General features: G+C 41.9%; 1 protein-coding gene across 2 annotated transcripts in view; it reads right to left on the bottom strand.

Moving 5' to 3' along the window:
* Positions 1-16,001, bottom strand: part of PDK2 (pyruvate dehydrogenase kinase 2) — a 30,308-nt gene that overhangs the window by 13,080 nt on the left and 1,227 nt on the right. For both annotated transcript variants that reach the window (XM_089531670.1, XM_089531669.1), the window contains exons 2-4: positions 8,878-9,019; positions 3,445-3,516; positions 759-943 (exon numbers count right to left, since the gene is read on the bottom strand). In XM_089531670.1, coding sequence (XP_089387796.1) covers positions 759-943; positions 3,445-3,516; positions 8,878-9,019 — 399 coding nt within the window. The remainder of the gene's footprint in view (positions 1-758; positions 944-3,444; positions 3,517-8,877; positions 9,020-16,001) is intronic.

Below are 16,001 nucleotides of genomic sequence, written 5' to 3' on the forward strand. Positions count from 1 at the left end.
AAGCAACAAATGAAGGTGGGGGGGGGGGGGGAGAGAGAGACAGGCCAAGTCTTCCCCAACATGGTTTCTGGATTTGCCCATTTCCTTCGGTTCAGTAAACCAGTCTTCTGTATTTTAACAGTAAAACTTTATTTCAGTAACCAAAGAGATTGACAGCAATGTCCCTACCCTGTAGGTTTGTGGATTTTTCTCTCATTCATCCATAAATCAAAACATTCTTGCCTTCACTCTCACTCACCTCCTGCCCCTCTCACACACTTCTCTTACCAGCTTCTAACAAGACTATCCTTGGTGACTATCATTAGAAGCATTCTCTTCCACACCAGTCCATTACTCAACCAGCTAATTATTTTCCCTGTACAATCAGTCTTCCATATCCACATATTTGTCACCCATGGGTTTTAGCATCTACAGCTTGAAAGTATTTTAAAAATATATAATTGAAAAAAGAAAACCTTGATTTTGCCATTTTTTAGATGGGACACCATCTTACTATGCCATTGTATCTAATGGAACTTGAGCATCCATGGATTTTGGTATCCACAAGAGGTCCTGGAACGAAACTTCAGTGGATACCAAAGGTCCACTGTACAAACACTACATATCCTGTTCCCGTTCTTGCTATATCATGTTTGTATTATTGCTAACATATCTGTGGTCAAATCCAGCTATTCTGTAAAATACAAGCATAAACGACAGCATAACCAAAGAAAGGAGAAGCAGCAAACAATAGAAGGGTAAGACAAAGTGTAACTCACTGTGTTGGTTAAGCAGCATGCGGATAGAGATGCGGCTAAGGTAGAAGCGGTCCAGGAAGTACTGGATGTTCTGGTTGGAAACAGGGTCATCCCCATAAGCCTCTTTGTACTCAATCACCCCCTGCGCCATGGTGGGGACCACATCGTTGTGACGGTTACGGATTGTGACCAGGGCATTGGTGAAACTGAAAAAGGAGATGGACCTTCAGTAAAAATTATCAAGTGGTAGTGTGATAAATTAAGTTCCTCTCTCCCACCAAAACCGTCCTTCCTAGAATATGAGTACATCCTAGAGCAAAAGTCATGTCATGCCTAGACATGGCCAAGGATAGGTGGGCTATGACAGCTTCCTTAGTACTAACCAGAGGGGATCTCTTGCCCGTCAATCAGCTCCATGCCTCATCTCTTTAATAATAATAATAATTAATAATTTGTTTTATTTATATACCGCTATTCCAAAGATCATAGCGGTGAACAGCAAGTAAGCTAATTAGCAAGTAAGCTAATTTGCCCCCCAACAGTCTGGGTACTCATTTTAGCGACCTCGGAAGGATGCAAGCCTGAGTCGAGCTTGGGCCCTTTTGCTGGTCTTGAACTCGCAACCTTGTGGTTTTGAGTGAATGGCTGCAGTACAGGCATTTAACCACTGCGCCACCAGGGCTCCTGGTTTACAACAGGTTTGGCCACATGCACCCCCCCCCCCCAAATTTCAGCCACGACAAAATCAGCATTTCACTTTGAACTATGCTAAAACAAAGTGCATACTCCCTCTATGTCTCATGTACAAATCTGTACAAGTCTTGATGACATGTTATATTGCTTGTAAGCAAAGTGTATAAGGAACATCCTTATTTTGGATGCAAATGTGAATTAAAGGTAAAACACAGCCTTTTCTGCCACAAATGGAATGAGGGAAGGGTAGTATAGCCCCAATCCCCAAAGGCTGGTCTACTGTGTTTTACAATGTACACACAGGAATCACATGAAGGATGTATGATCACATCACCTCTGGCAATTCATTGGTTACCTTCCTTCTGCAGAAACAACACTGATTATAAAATCTCATTTTGGGCTACTAGCTATGAAGTCAAGATAAGATTCTTCCACTTTGTGGATTCCCTGTTCTCTTGTCCAAACCTGCAAGCTGCTTTTGTAACATGAGTTCTATGAAAGATTTTCCTGATAAATAAAGCCTTAGCTACTTAATTCTGAGTTTTCAATTTCCTTTTTAAAAGCAACCAACTGTTTCTGAAACTCTCTGCTGGGTTCTCAAATAAACATTCTCAATTGGAAACTGGAGCTGATTAAATTCCTTTTGCCTAGCTTGAGGATGGTCTGACTCACTTATGGATTATTTGGTGTACCTGATTTCATAGAAATAAAAGGGAGTTCTGTGAAAGGAACCTGCTTTTCTCCAGAAGTATAAGCCACATATTCAGGGTAAGGGTCATTAATGTGGCTTATGAAGGCACTAGCTTGAAATAGGCAATAAAGGGCATCTGAAAGTCTGCCCTACCAAGCAGTGCTGCAAATTCAGACTCCTTGTTTGTCACAGTTAAGCAGCAGATTATTTGGCTGCAAGGGAAACCAACATGTGCCAAGTTTTCCTCACATGCCATGGGTGCAAATCTCATGCTCTTCATCAGCAAATCATACACCTAAGAGTACTTATGGAAAAAATGTGTTTAGCAATTCTTTCTCCACCGTCGATATGGCAATCCAGCAATTTTACATTAAACAAAGTGTGCAAGGAGTATGTGCCTTGTTTTTAAGCTGAACTGAACCTCCAGTGAATTGGAACATTACTCAGTTTAACAACAAATGTTTGATCATAGAATCATAGAAATGTGTGCTCAAGTTCTGAGGTAAAATGAGGAAGGGGAGATTGCTACTGATGGAGCAGCAAATTCAATATGGGGCACAAAAATGGGTATGGGGGCTGCATGTGGCCTGCGATGTTGCCCACACAATAAATAGTGAAGGTCCCAGTTCAAGTGCTTTCTTTAATAACAGTAGGGCTCTTAACATGGGAGTGAGGAAGCTAGGACTGGAGGAAACCTCCTTGCCTATCTAGCATCCACCTAGTAACTGGAGACCCACAGCAAGCACTGGGCAGAAGCAGTAGTTTTCAGGCCCAGAAGGCAACCATCTGCAATCTTCTGCCTGACATGTCTTCAGAGGTGACACATAAAGCAATCTGGAAAGGATCACCTGCTGACTTATCTGATATGGCCTTAGCTGTGAAGTGCAGATGTGAGTAAGGCAGATGGGGGCTTAAAATCATTGTTCCCACTCAGTTATTTCTGTGCATCTCCGATTACTAATTGTACCTGAGACCTGCTCTCATTTCAGGATCTCAATAGGTCTCTCTAATTATCATCTATGGATGGGCCAGAAAGAACACAGAAGCAATCTGCCCTGGCTCACTCTTCTGCCCAGATACCAGCTGCTGGGCCTGTTGAACATCAATCAAACTAAAGCATAACATCTAAAGTAATTTCCAAAGATAGCTTCAGCTTAACAGTCAACTCTGTTCAAAGTGGGAAGAGTCAAGCAAATACCATACTCCAACTGATGCACTATGAGCATCCTCCATGCAGAAAACATGCATGGAGACTTCAAAGATACCGTGTACTCAGATACTCACTCATGCCTTACAACCAGAGTTCCTGCAACCCAAACTCACTTTCCCAGTGTCCCAATGTCCTCAGGATCCTTATCCAGGAACACCATCATATCCAGCAAGCTCTGCACATACCTGGTGGAAGAAACAGAGGAGTAGAATGTGAAAGCTGGCTTGACTCCAGCACTTTTGTCTTTCCTTAGGACTGACACAATACAACTGTTTAAGACAATTTCTTACACTGGGAATAATTCAGTACAGGATGACTCTCCTTTATCCAAAATACTTGGGACCAGAGGTATTTTGAATTTTGAGTATTTTGAGTATTTTTGGATTTTGGAATACTTGTATTTGCATATACATATATAATGAGGTATCTTTGACATGATACCCAGGTCTAAACATATTCATTTATGTTTCATATATACTTTATACATATAGCCTGAAGATAATTTTATACAATATTTTAAAATAATTTGTGTACATTGAATCATCAGAAAGTAAAGGTGTCAATATTTCAGACACCCATGAAAAAAGTGTTTTTTTTTAAATATTTCAGATTTCAGAATTCTGGATAAGGGAGACTCAACCTGTAATCTATATCAGAATTGCATTTTCCCAGCTTTACATTTGTGAAGTACCTTGGGCATTATTGAAAACAGAAAGAAAGTATAAGTGCACAGCTCCTTCCCCATCATTAGGGCTATCACCTAACCACAGAGAGAGTGGTTGCATAGTTGTTTTGGGGGCTGCAAAGTCAGAAGCCCCACTGAGCACAGTGAGGTATACCCCTGAATAAAAAGCAAAGGGTTGTATTGTTGGTTGATTAAAACTACACAACACTGGCAGCAACTCACAATCTGATGCACCTTTCAAGGCTACCTTGCAGTGGCAAAAATCTTGACAGTACCAAGGAGTGCAACACTGGATGCATGACGAGTGGATCCAAGAGATTTTGGATCTGTCAAACCCAAACGTTTTTAGTTTCCTGCATATATCCCACCTCAAGAGTAGTGGTGGAAGCATGGTCCCATTCCAAAAGCAATTCCCTGTCATTGACATACAAAGTGGTGATCCCTTTATCACAGATTCTCCCTCTCCTGTGATCAAAAGGACATCTCTATTTTGAAACACCAACTATCCAATATATTGTTTGTTAAGCATACTGTTTTTTACAGAGGAAAATGATTTTAAATCAAACAAACCTACCCATTCAACACTGTGTTATACTAATCAAAACATATGGTGACATAGAGTGATCATAGGTTTTTCATAAGGTTGCCATAGGTCAAACCCAACTTCATGGCACATTAAAAAAACAATTAACAACAACCAATGAAAAGGGTGGAAGAGGATGCAAGTGGCCATGTGTTATTGGAAGCTAGAAAGACCAGAGAGCTTACATGTTGAGAAGGAGAAGAGATCATTGTGGTTGATGCTGAAGTGGGAGAGATCAAAATTATGCTTGTTTGGAGGTTGGGTTGGGATTGTTTTCTTTCTGGCACTGCTTGAAAGAATAGTCAGATCCAGATCTCCTGTGCTATGACAGGAGAACATTTTAGAGTTCCTTTGGTATCAAATTTTGCATTTTTGTTCACTGCAAAGCAAACATAACACTGGCTTGTCTTTTAAGTTAAATTAAACTTAAGGAAGTTCACAAAAGGAAAGCTTCCTGTTGCCTCCTCTCCCTTCATTGTCCCAACTCCTGTGAACATAGAAACTTTCTCTAGAGGTCTGGAGGGGGCTCTCCTCAACAACAATGGATGAAGCATGGAGGACCAGGGGTGGAGGGAGAGAAGGAAGGAAATTAAAAAGGTAGGCAGCGGCACACTTGATCTGACTGGTGCAACACTTGGCTTCACAGTCCACACTAGTACAAAACTGGGTTGTCCTGCCTGTCCAGTTCGGACGGTTATGAAGGAGAACAAGGCTTCCGGATAACAAGTTTCAAAACAGCTGGAACACTGCTGGGTCAAGCAAGTACTGAAGAAAGCAGAAGGATGTTGCAGCAGGCAGGTCGAAACCAGAGCAGCCATGCTGCCTGTGAAGACACACCCAACTAAAGGTGGTGGCAGGTTTGGGTGTGCAACGCCGGTACCCTGGTGAGATCAAACTCTTTACCCAAAAAGGCTCTGAAGCTGAATGTAAAGTTCAAAAGGGGGAAAATTTAATTTAAAGGACAAAAATAAAGAGTTTTTTCCTCCCCAGCTCTAAATAAAAGATACTTTACAGTTTCAGCAATCTTCCAGATGTCATCTTTCTGGGTCTGATGTTGGTTTGCTCTCCTCACTCAATGGAGCTGGTGCAGGGTCTTTCAGCTCCTGAATTCCTTTATTCGCTTGCTGATGGTAACTAATTTGGCTGAGTTGTTTTGGTAACTAAATCAGCTAACTAATACCTGGTAACTAAAATGGCTAAACTGGTAACTGATTTGGCTAAAGTTGGTAACTAAAATGGCTAACATGTAAGAAATGCCCTTTCCGGCTGTCTGGGCCTGTTTGCCACCAAAAGACAGCTCTCTGCCTGCTCACAGCAAAGACTGCTCCAAAACTAAAAACCTCTAGCTAAAGCCGAGCATGTTGGGAAAGGGCAAACCAAACCTGGAAATAATGCAGGGGAATCCTACAGCTCCTCCCACTAATACAAAGAACTTTTCTACACTAAAATAATCTATGGCCTGAACCAACATGAAAGAAAATGCAGGGGAAATTCAATCAGTCCTGGCAGGACATCACACTGCCCAACAACAAGAACAACAACACAAATTAATAGGCAGATCAGCAAGTGCCAGAAATATAGAGCTTCCCAGAATGCAACTCATCCAGGGTTCCCTCAAATCTGGCTGCATCTCTGCTCACGGTTAACAACAACAACAACAACAACCCTGACGTGAAGGAGAAAGAGGGAAGCCGAGGCCAAGAAGCTTATGTCATCCAGGAAAAAAATCACTAGTGTTGAGGCAATTTTGCTTTTCAAAAAATATTTTGTAACTTATTTCTTTACAAAAATAAGCAGAGACTACTTTGAATGCCTAGCAGACAGCATACCTTCCAAGTGTCCCAACTGGCAGGGCCAATCCTGTTTAATCCTCTGCTGTCCCACTTTTTTAAGCTGTTTTTTAAAATGTCCTGGTTTCTCTCTCCTGTTCTAATTTTCTCCTTATCTGCAGCTTACCTTAATTACTACAAACTGAGTTTAAAGTGCAAAAACAGTTTGCACTCACTGTAACTCGGGGGGGGGGGGAGGAGAGGGAGTGGAAACCTCTCTTTCTCAGGCAAAAGCATAGTACTTTAGCATCTCCTAGCTTGTATATTCTTCTTCATTAATAACTTTGGCCATTTTGACCACATTCTGATGTTGCTTGGCCACATGTATCCCAGTGTTCATCTGTGAAATGTTGGGAGAATATGAGACAGGTAGTGCCTTAATGGAAATAAGCAAATTTTAAAAGTTAGTTTCATAATGTCAAAAGATTGTGTGTTTGTGTGAAAATACGCTTGCCAGGATCAGATTATACACTGGCATCACCAACTCTCTGGTGTTGGCTCTCAAAAGTCAAGTACTTGCCTTCAGGTTGCCTGCTGACCTATGACATCTTCATAAATTTAACAGAGTTTTGTTAAGCAAAGAATATTCAGAGATGCTTTTGCAGGTTCCTTCCTCTTAAATATAGTCCATGTGTATGTATGTGCCTTCATGTTGTCTGTTACGGTGACCCTGTGAATTTCACAGGGTTTTCTTAGGCAAGGAACACTTAGAGGCGGTTTTGTATCCCTTGCCTTAAAAAACACAATGCAATTCATGGAGTATCATGCACCTGGCTGTTCCCCTTCCAAGTACTAACCAGGCCTGACCCTGCTTAGCTCCTGAGATTAGATGGAATCTGGTGCCTTCAGGAAATGTAGGATCTCAAACACACCATAAATATGATATCAAAGTGGGTAAAGCATTTCTGGAATGCAAACTGCTGTATGTGACTCCACTCTTAGATGAAGGAATTGAGATTCAATCAATCTACCACCCTCTAGAAATCTTGGATTACAAACTCCATCATCCCTAAGGCTAGGTGAGGGAATGTGGGCAGTAACAAAATGTTTCAGGATCTATAACTGCAGAGTACAAAAGGGTCAATGGACAACTGCTTTTGTGCAGGTTTCAAAGGTGGAACAGGTTTCAAAGCCAGCTACTGAAAGGATGTGGGAGGGGGGCTTTTAAACAATTAACTTGGCTTGGTGACTTGCCAATTCACTTGACCACAGGAACTGTGGTTCTTCTGTGCATTTCCTATGCTTGTGTTTCTCCAGCAACTGTAAAGGGACGTGGAAGGCCAAGAGAATAGGAAGATCTGAAGTGAAGCAAATAAATGCCAGCCAGTCAAGCTGCTTTGCCCAAATTAAACTAGCTCCTTAAAGGGCTACACCTTATTTCTTCTTTCATTTCCTGCTCATGTTCATACCAGGAGGCAATAAGACTAGCGCCTCCAGCTTAACAGTGCCTGTTATCTAGATCCATGATTAAAACAGTCAAAAGTGAGAGAGAAAGGGGAGAAGAACAAGAAGCTGAGTTTCACAAATAGAGATGTTAAATGGGACAGGGGTTGTGTGTCCCTTTTGTTCAGCCAGAAAGAGCTGGCTTCCCTATGGACTGGGAGTTTGGCATTCAGACAACAGTATGTCCCCAGTCAACCGGGAAGCTGCATGGCCAACTGCATGTGTGGCAGATCCATGGTGTTTCGATGGCGTAGCGTTTACATAAGCGGCACCGAAGAAATGTTGAAAAAACTCATGGCGGCAAAGGTGCCCTTTGCCTGGCGCAAAAAGGAGCGGCTTTTTGCTGCTCCTTTTTGCACCTGGAAAAGGCCACGTTGGGGGCGTGGCATGTGGTTGCTGTGGCCCCAACCCTGTGAGCAAGGGGGGCAGCCAGCCGCTCCTTACCCACCATCTGTTTGTTCCTTTAAAATGGTGTGTACTTTTAACTGATGTGTATGTTTAACTGATGCTGTGTGTTGTATGCTGCATGTTAGGAGCCCTGGTGGCGCAGTGGTTAAATGCCTGTATTGCAGCCACTCACTCAAAACCATAAGGTTGTGAGTTCAATTCCAGCTAATGGGGCTCAAGCTTGACTCAGGCTTGCATCCTTCCGAGGTTGCTAAAATGAGTACCTAGATTGTTGGGGGCAATTAGCTTACAGTTGTAAACCACTTAGACACTGTTAGTTCAGTATGAAGCAGCATATAAATGAAGCTGTTTGTTTGTTTAACTGATTGTTGTTACCTGTCTCTATCCATGGGGAGAGGTGACAAAGAGTGGCTTGTGTCCTTCAGTCACCAATCATCATGCTTTCAGTGGGTGATTGGGAGTGAAAGAAATGAGGTTTTAAACAATTCATGCTGCCTAATCTGTCAAATAGCAGGGACAAGGGGAAAGGAAGGAGCAAAATGACACAATAAAGTGAAATCCACCATTCAAAGGAAGAGGAAAAAACGTAAGAACTCACCAACTTTGCACCAGCTGAACAGAGGGTGTGCTCAGCACTCGGTCTGGGAGAAGGTTGATTTCCTTCATGATGTTGGCCAGCCGGACAGGAAGTTCTTGGCGGAGGAAAGTGAACGAGGTCTTCTCGCAAGCATTGCTGGACCCTAGAAAGAAAATCTTCCCATTAGCTGATGTGACATGTCCGAAGAGAGAGTTATGCCAGCCACAGCTCTCCTTCCTAATGGCCAATATTCATTTATAGGAAGGACAATACCCTAGTGACTGTGGCTCCTGGTAAAACAAGGGATGGGAATGTTGATATTCTATGAAATCACTTCTAACTAGCATATCATGAATCACTGTGAGAACTGTTGAAGGGGATAAGATGATATGCCTGGTAACCCTGTATGAGATGTAAAATGTTCCACTATTTTTGAAGATTAACCTGTAATATGTGAGTTATACAGGTTGAGTCTCCCTTGTCCAAAATTAATTTTGGATTTTATTTATTTATTTATCTTGAACTGTGGAATACCTGTATTTGCATATTCATAATGAGTTATCTTGGAGATGGACTCAAGTCAAACAACTAAAAAAATATTTTTCATATATATCTTTTACACATAGTCTGAAGATAATTTTATACAATATTTTTAAAACAATTTTGTGCATAAAACAAAGGTTGTGTGCATTGAACCATCAGAAAACTAAAGGGGTCACTATTTGAGCCATTCATGAAAAAGTTTTGGTTTTTGGAATATTCCAGATTTCAGAATTTGAGATAAGGAAGGCTCACTCAGCCTGTATTTTTAAAAAATACCTTTACTTCACCTCCCAAGATTACTCAACATTGGCTGTGCTGTATAGGATCCGCAGTCTGAACAAAAGCAGCCACAAATTACCTGCCCCATTTAATGGTCTTGTCTTTGAGAAACCCAGCTCCTTGTACTGGTGAAACACTGAGTTTCAGCGTTGGGTTGCAGCAGTGTGTCCATATCAAAAATGCAATAAAGCCTGAACTGGGAAGGAAAAGTATTCTATGTGTGCTGATCTTAGTGTAGTGGGTGCATCTGCATACAACAGACAAGGAATATAGCACCTGCCAGTCCCGAAATGAGTGTGTATGAACAGAAAAATAAGAGGGGAAAGAAGAAAGCAGATAAGGCTTTTTCACTAGCTCCCTCCAGCTGGTTAAGAAAGCATAGAGATCTATAGCTTTGGCCACCAAAATGGAAATCATAAAAAAAAGTGGAAGACATTGAAAGAAAACACATCCCTGGAAGAAGCTTGTAACTGGGCTGTAGGTTCAAAATGTTTTTGTATATTTATGCAAGGCTTACCTGACCTGGTTGTTTCATTTCACACATGGATAGTTGTTAGTTTTGACTAAAATGTTTTGCTAAAAACATGATGAAGTACTCTGCTTTTTGTGTAGTGTATTGCTATTTTTCCCCCATGTTATTTCTGCCTCTTGTACCAAATTTTCTGTTATAGAAGTAAAGCTCAGGAGCACATCAGTTTGAGAGAAGGCAATGAAGAAACAAAAGGGAATAGCTTAATCCTTCGCATGCATATCAGAGAACTAGGTTTCAATACCAGCACTCAACCATGTAAATTTTTTTTGGAAGAGTGTGTGTGTGTGTGTGTGTGTGTGTGTGTGTGTGTGTGTGTGTGTGTGTAATACTTGGAAATCTTACAAAGATCCTAAATGTTTAGGGGGAAAAAAGAAGCTACTAGAGTACAGTACAGGTAAGAGAAAGACAACATTTAAAAGCCAATTTAATCCTAAAAAACGCAAAAGGATTTGACTGTCCTGCAGCCCTATTGCTGACTGTTTTTAAAAATAAAACCCTATGGAAGATGCATATGTCTCTCTCAACCTGCCTTCTTCAACCCCAGCCTCTAGACATGTTTGATTACAACTCCCATCACCCCCAGCTAACAGGCAAGAAGACTGTCCAGCTGAGAGAACTCTTTCAATTCCAACAGGCTAAAGCACAGCAAACAGTAGAGATGTGACACATTTACCACTGAAGGTGGCAGGGAAATCACCGACATGTTTGAACAGGGAGGTACCTAAGTCACCCAAGGCCAAATTGCAGACCACTGAGCAAGTGAGCAAACACAGAGGCTATCTTGGCATGGGGTTGGTACAGGAACTGAAGCATGGACAGACGCAGACTGGTTGGAGCAGACAGGAAAAAAAAGCAGACTGGGAGAATGCAAAATCAAAATGAAAGGCAGCTTCTGTGGTTACCCTGCCATCATTCAATTCAAATTCTCCAGCAAAGCAAGGTAGGAAAGAGGAATGTACTAAGACAACCACAGCAAAGTGGTTTAAGAAAAGGACAGGGGGAAGTGGAAATATTTCCTTTTGGAAGTACTTCCCCATAATAATGTGTGCATGTTTTTTTGTACTTGCAACACACACCAGGCAAAAATTTCCAGAGATCTTTATTTAGCACCACTGTTTTCAAAGAGCACAAGACACGATTATCATGGTCTAGATAAAGCACTGCAGGAAAAACAGTGGGGAGAGAGAAAATGGGTCTGAAGGAGGTTTAATGCCCTCTGACGCTGAGAAGGATCTCCCAATCAGAACCAGTTGTCCTTCATACCCTTCAAAGGGCATCGTGAAATCCCTCCTCCCAACTCCACTGCACAACTCTAGCAAAGACAACGCAATGTCTTAGCTGCTCAAAAGAGCAGTTCTATTTGCCTTCTGCCAACAGGGATTTAAAACTTGCTTTCCTCCCTGCTCCTTCTCTTTTGACTCCCTGCTTTCTGCTACTCAAAATCTAAGGGAGAAGGGGAGTATTAACTCAGACTGCAAAATCTAGCAGAAAGAGCCTTAGGGGAAACAGGACCTAGCCATACATCATATCTAATGAATCTGGAGCCAGTGTCTGGTTCCCTGCCTTGTGGACAAAGCAGAGCAAAGCTGTGACCTTCCAGAAGTTGCTGGACTTAGCCCTCCACTATCACTGACCACTACTCATCGTGGCTGAGGTTGATGGCAGACACAGTCCAACAGCATCTGGACATCCACAGTTCCCCAACTCATGTGACAGAGGGACACTGTATCCCTTTGCTTCAGACTTGATGAGCTATTTATGGCAACAGAAACAGCTTTAAGTAAAAATGCCGTATCAAGCAGGTCAACTGATGTGAATGATAGCTGCAGGCAGTTACTCCTGAACACAGACATATTATTCCCATAGGAAGCCTTGTGTCCCTCTCATCCTCGACCTTGGGTACCAGGGGAGGTTTGTTTACAGACTCCTGCCCTCCAGATTTCTGAATAATCCCCAAGATTCTTGACCGTTGGCCCTGTTGGCTGGAAGCTGAAGTCCAAAACCTACAACAGGAGGTCACAAGGCTGGAAAAAAGTGACCAAAGGTACACATGGTTCACCGGGCTCTTCAGAAACATGGACAGGTAACTCTGGTGACAGCAGTTATAGTAAAATGCTATTGGATTTCTGTTTCTGCAGCTAGGGTTAAACCAAATGATTGGGTTTGAGGAACAAACTGCCATTTGGAGAATGAAATCGGCATTTTTTGAATGGTTTCATTCATGAAATAAAAAAAGCCAGAGTCATCCCTGAACACAGGCTATGGACTCAGAGCTTAGGAGACTTGCAGCACCACAAATGTTGCTAATCTACAGATCCCATGGGTGAGGCTTCTGGGAACTGTAGTTCAACAACATTTGAAGAACCATGGGTTTCCGCTCTTGGATTAGAAGCATGCAGGGTGGTACATGGTATCGTGGTCTGAGCACTGGACTATAACTATAAAGACAAGGGTTCAAATCCCCACTCAGGATTCCCTAGCACTGAGCCAAGGCAGACTCAAACTCGATTAGTTCTGCAGTGTGTTTTGGGCCAGAGTTATCCTGTGAGGAACATCAGGTTCAGAAAGATTGGCCCCAAGTCCCCTTTGTAGTAGAAATAAACTTTTCCTTTCTCTCATCTACAACCAACTCTCTAGCTGCCAGATGACTTCCATGCAAAAATATGTAGCGACCTGGGTTCCATCAAAAGGGGGAAGGATTGCAGCAAGTACACAAGAAGGAGCTCACTAGACACTTCAAAAACATTCAGAATGTATCATACATGTACAAAGATTTCCCATGAATGTACTACCTGAGCTGCCTGTGACATCGAGTACAGTATAGGGCTTTTTGCATATTGCAAAGCATGTGGTCAGCCATCAAATGCTACCCCCCCTTCCATTTTCTTCAGAGATGAACAGGGAGGAGGAAAGAAACTAGATAGGGCTGTGGAACATTCCTCCACAGATAAATAGGAAATGTTTAGGGAGTCGGATTAAAATGGCACTTGGCATGTTTACCCAGAGAGAAGATCTAAGGTCATAACTCAGTGCATCTGGTTGCAGTGAATACACTGAGTACAATATAGTTAACATATACACCTAGAAACAAAATTTCTCAAAAGACACTGGTCATAGTAATTATCCTATATACATTTACAGTTTACACTGAATCTTATATACAGCAGACCTCCATATCAGTGGAATTTTTATCCACGGATTCAACCATCCATGTTCCAAAAAGGGAACCATGAGTTCACTATTTTATATAGGGGATACCATTACATGATGCCATTCTATTTAATGGGACTTGAGCATACCCAGATTTTGGTATCCAAGAGGGGTCCTGTAACCAAACCCCAGCAGATACCAAGACCTGCCATACCTATAAGCTTTGTAGAATAACATTACACCTACTTGCATTGCACAGCTATTGATAAAATGCACCCCGGACACAAAAACGAATGCAACAAATGTGTTAGGCTGCAATTCTATATAAGCCTATGTATCTGGTAATCCTACTGCTTTATAGCTTGCTAGATTTTACCTCTGAGTAGACAAACACAGGATCACATCATATAATGGAGACACAGGGGTCCTTTTTCCTTAAAAGATTGATCTTGATGATTCAAGATCAACAAACTCTCCATATCCAGGATTACTGCTGGTTTTTAAAAGTGGGATGGAGAACAGAGTTTGTTGTTGTTGTGTGTCTTCAAGTTGTTTCCAATTAATGGTGACCCTAAGGCAAACCTATTGTGGGGTTTTCTTGACAAGTTTCTTCAGAAGGGGTTTGTCATTGTCATCCTCTGAAGCTGAGAGAGTGTGACTTGCCCAAGGTCACCCAGTGGGTTTCCATGGCAGAGTGGGGATTCAAACCCAGGTTTCCGGAGTCGCAGTCCAATGCTCACACCACTATTGTTTTATAATTTTATATTTGGTTATATGTATTCGTTGTTTTTACAGTTGTATTTTAACAGCAGAACTTGCTTAATTTTGTACAGTTTATATTTTATGACTTTTAGCTTGTATGCCATCTGCAGGTTATAGGCTGTTTTGATGATGGCTGTAAAATGCCATGCAAATTTATGGCACTATATAAATAAACATTAATAATAATACACCACGCTGGTTCTGAGGGATGAAACAATGGGCATTTAATCTGAATATGGAGAGTAGGTGATGCCTCCTTTTGTTAATTCTTAAAATTTTATTTCTATTTGCATCCTGACTTTCTACACAGAGGTTACTCCGAATGTACCACAAGGCTGCACCCACTGGGTGACTTAGCCACACTCTCTCAGCCTCAGAGGATGGCAATGGCAAGCCCCCCTCTGAAGAAATCTTGCCAAGAAAATTCTATGATAGGGCCACCAAAGGTCAAAGAGGATATGAAGGCACACAACAACAACAACAACAACAACATCAGGGTTTCACTCCACTAAATGCATCCAAGGAAGCAGACTGAAGTCTATGAAAGCTCATGCTGCCAACTTCTTTCTTTCAGTGAGCCTCAAAGGTGCTACAACATCTCTATATACTGAATCTCTCTACATACTGATTCTACAGACTAACAGGGCTATGTCTTTGAATCCTATCACTATGGAAAGCACCAAATTTATCCGACTGGAGTGAGAATCCATCAACCTCTTCAAGAAACTTGCCTAAGTACATACAGATATGTGTCTGTCTCTGGTTTCCACTCCACCAAATGCATCTGAGGAAGTAGACCTAGGAAAGTAGCCTAGGAAACTCATGCTGCCAACTTCTTTCTTTCAGTGAGGCTCAAAGGTGCTACAAGATCTCTCTACATACTATATTCCTCAAATGCATCTGAGGAAATAGACTGAAGCCTAGGAAAGCTCATGCTGTGCCAACTTCTTTCTTTCAGTGAGTCTCAAAGATGCTACACAATCTAACTACCTGAAAGAAAGAAATTGGCATCTCAGATGCATCTGAGCAAGTAGACTGAAATCTAGGAAAGCTCATGCTGCCAACTTCTTTCTTTCAGTCAGTCCTTCTCACAGGTGCTACAAAACCTCTCTACATACATACTAACAACAATACTGTACAACAGCAGAAAACCCCAGTCTGATTTATTGATTTGACTGTTGGGACTATATGTCTCTGTGGAGACCTGGGTTCGAATACTGCCTCAGCCATAGAAACCCAACCTTGGGCAAAGAGTCACACTCTCTCAGCCTCAGAGGACAGCAATGGTGGCAAACCTCCCTCTCTAAAGAAATCTTGCCAAGAAAACCCTATAATAGGTAAAACAGGACGGCTGTGCAAAGCGATAGGGGCTGGATCCACACTGGAGACAAATCCAGTTTAGTAGCGCTTTAGAGAATCATTGGGGAATACTTGCCTACAGAGGATCATTGGGGAATACTTGTCCATAGGGAAACATTGGGGAATAATTGCCCATAGGGGATCAATGGGGAATAATTGTCCATAGGAGATCATTGGGGAATAATTGTCCATAGGAGATCATTGGGGAATACTTGCCCATAGGGAATCATTGGGGAATAATTGCCCTTAGGGGATCAATGGGGAATAATTGTCCATAGGAGATCATTGGGGAATACTTGCCCATAGGGAATCATTGGGGAATAATTGCCCATAGGGGATCAATGGGGAATAATTGTCCTTAGGGGATCATTGGGGAATAATTGTCCATAGGAGATCATTGGGGAATACTTGCCCATAGGGAATCATTGGGGAATAATTGCCCATAGGGGATCAATGGGGAATAATTGTCCATAGGAGATCATTGGGGAATACTTGCCCATAGGGAATCATTGGGGAATAA

The sequence above is a fragment of the Sceloporus occidentalis genome, unplaced genomic scaffold (assembly GCF_023333645.1).
Source record: "Sceloporus occidentalis isolate IW3139 unplaced genomic scaffold, rSceOcc1.0.p SCAF_7, whole genome shotgun sequence".
NCBI lineage: Eukaryota > Metazoa > Chordata > Lepidosauria > Squamata > Phrynosomatidae > Sceloporus > Sceloporus occidentalis.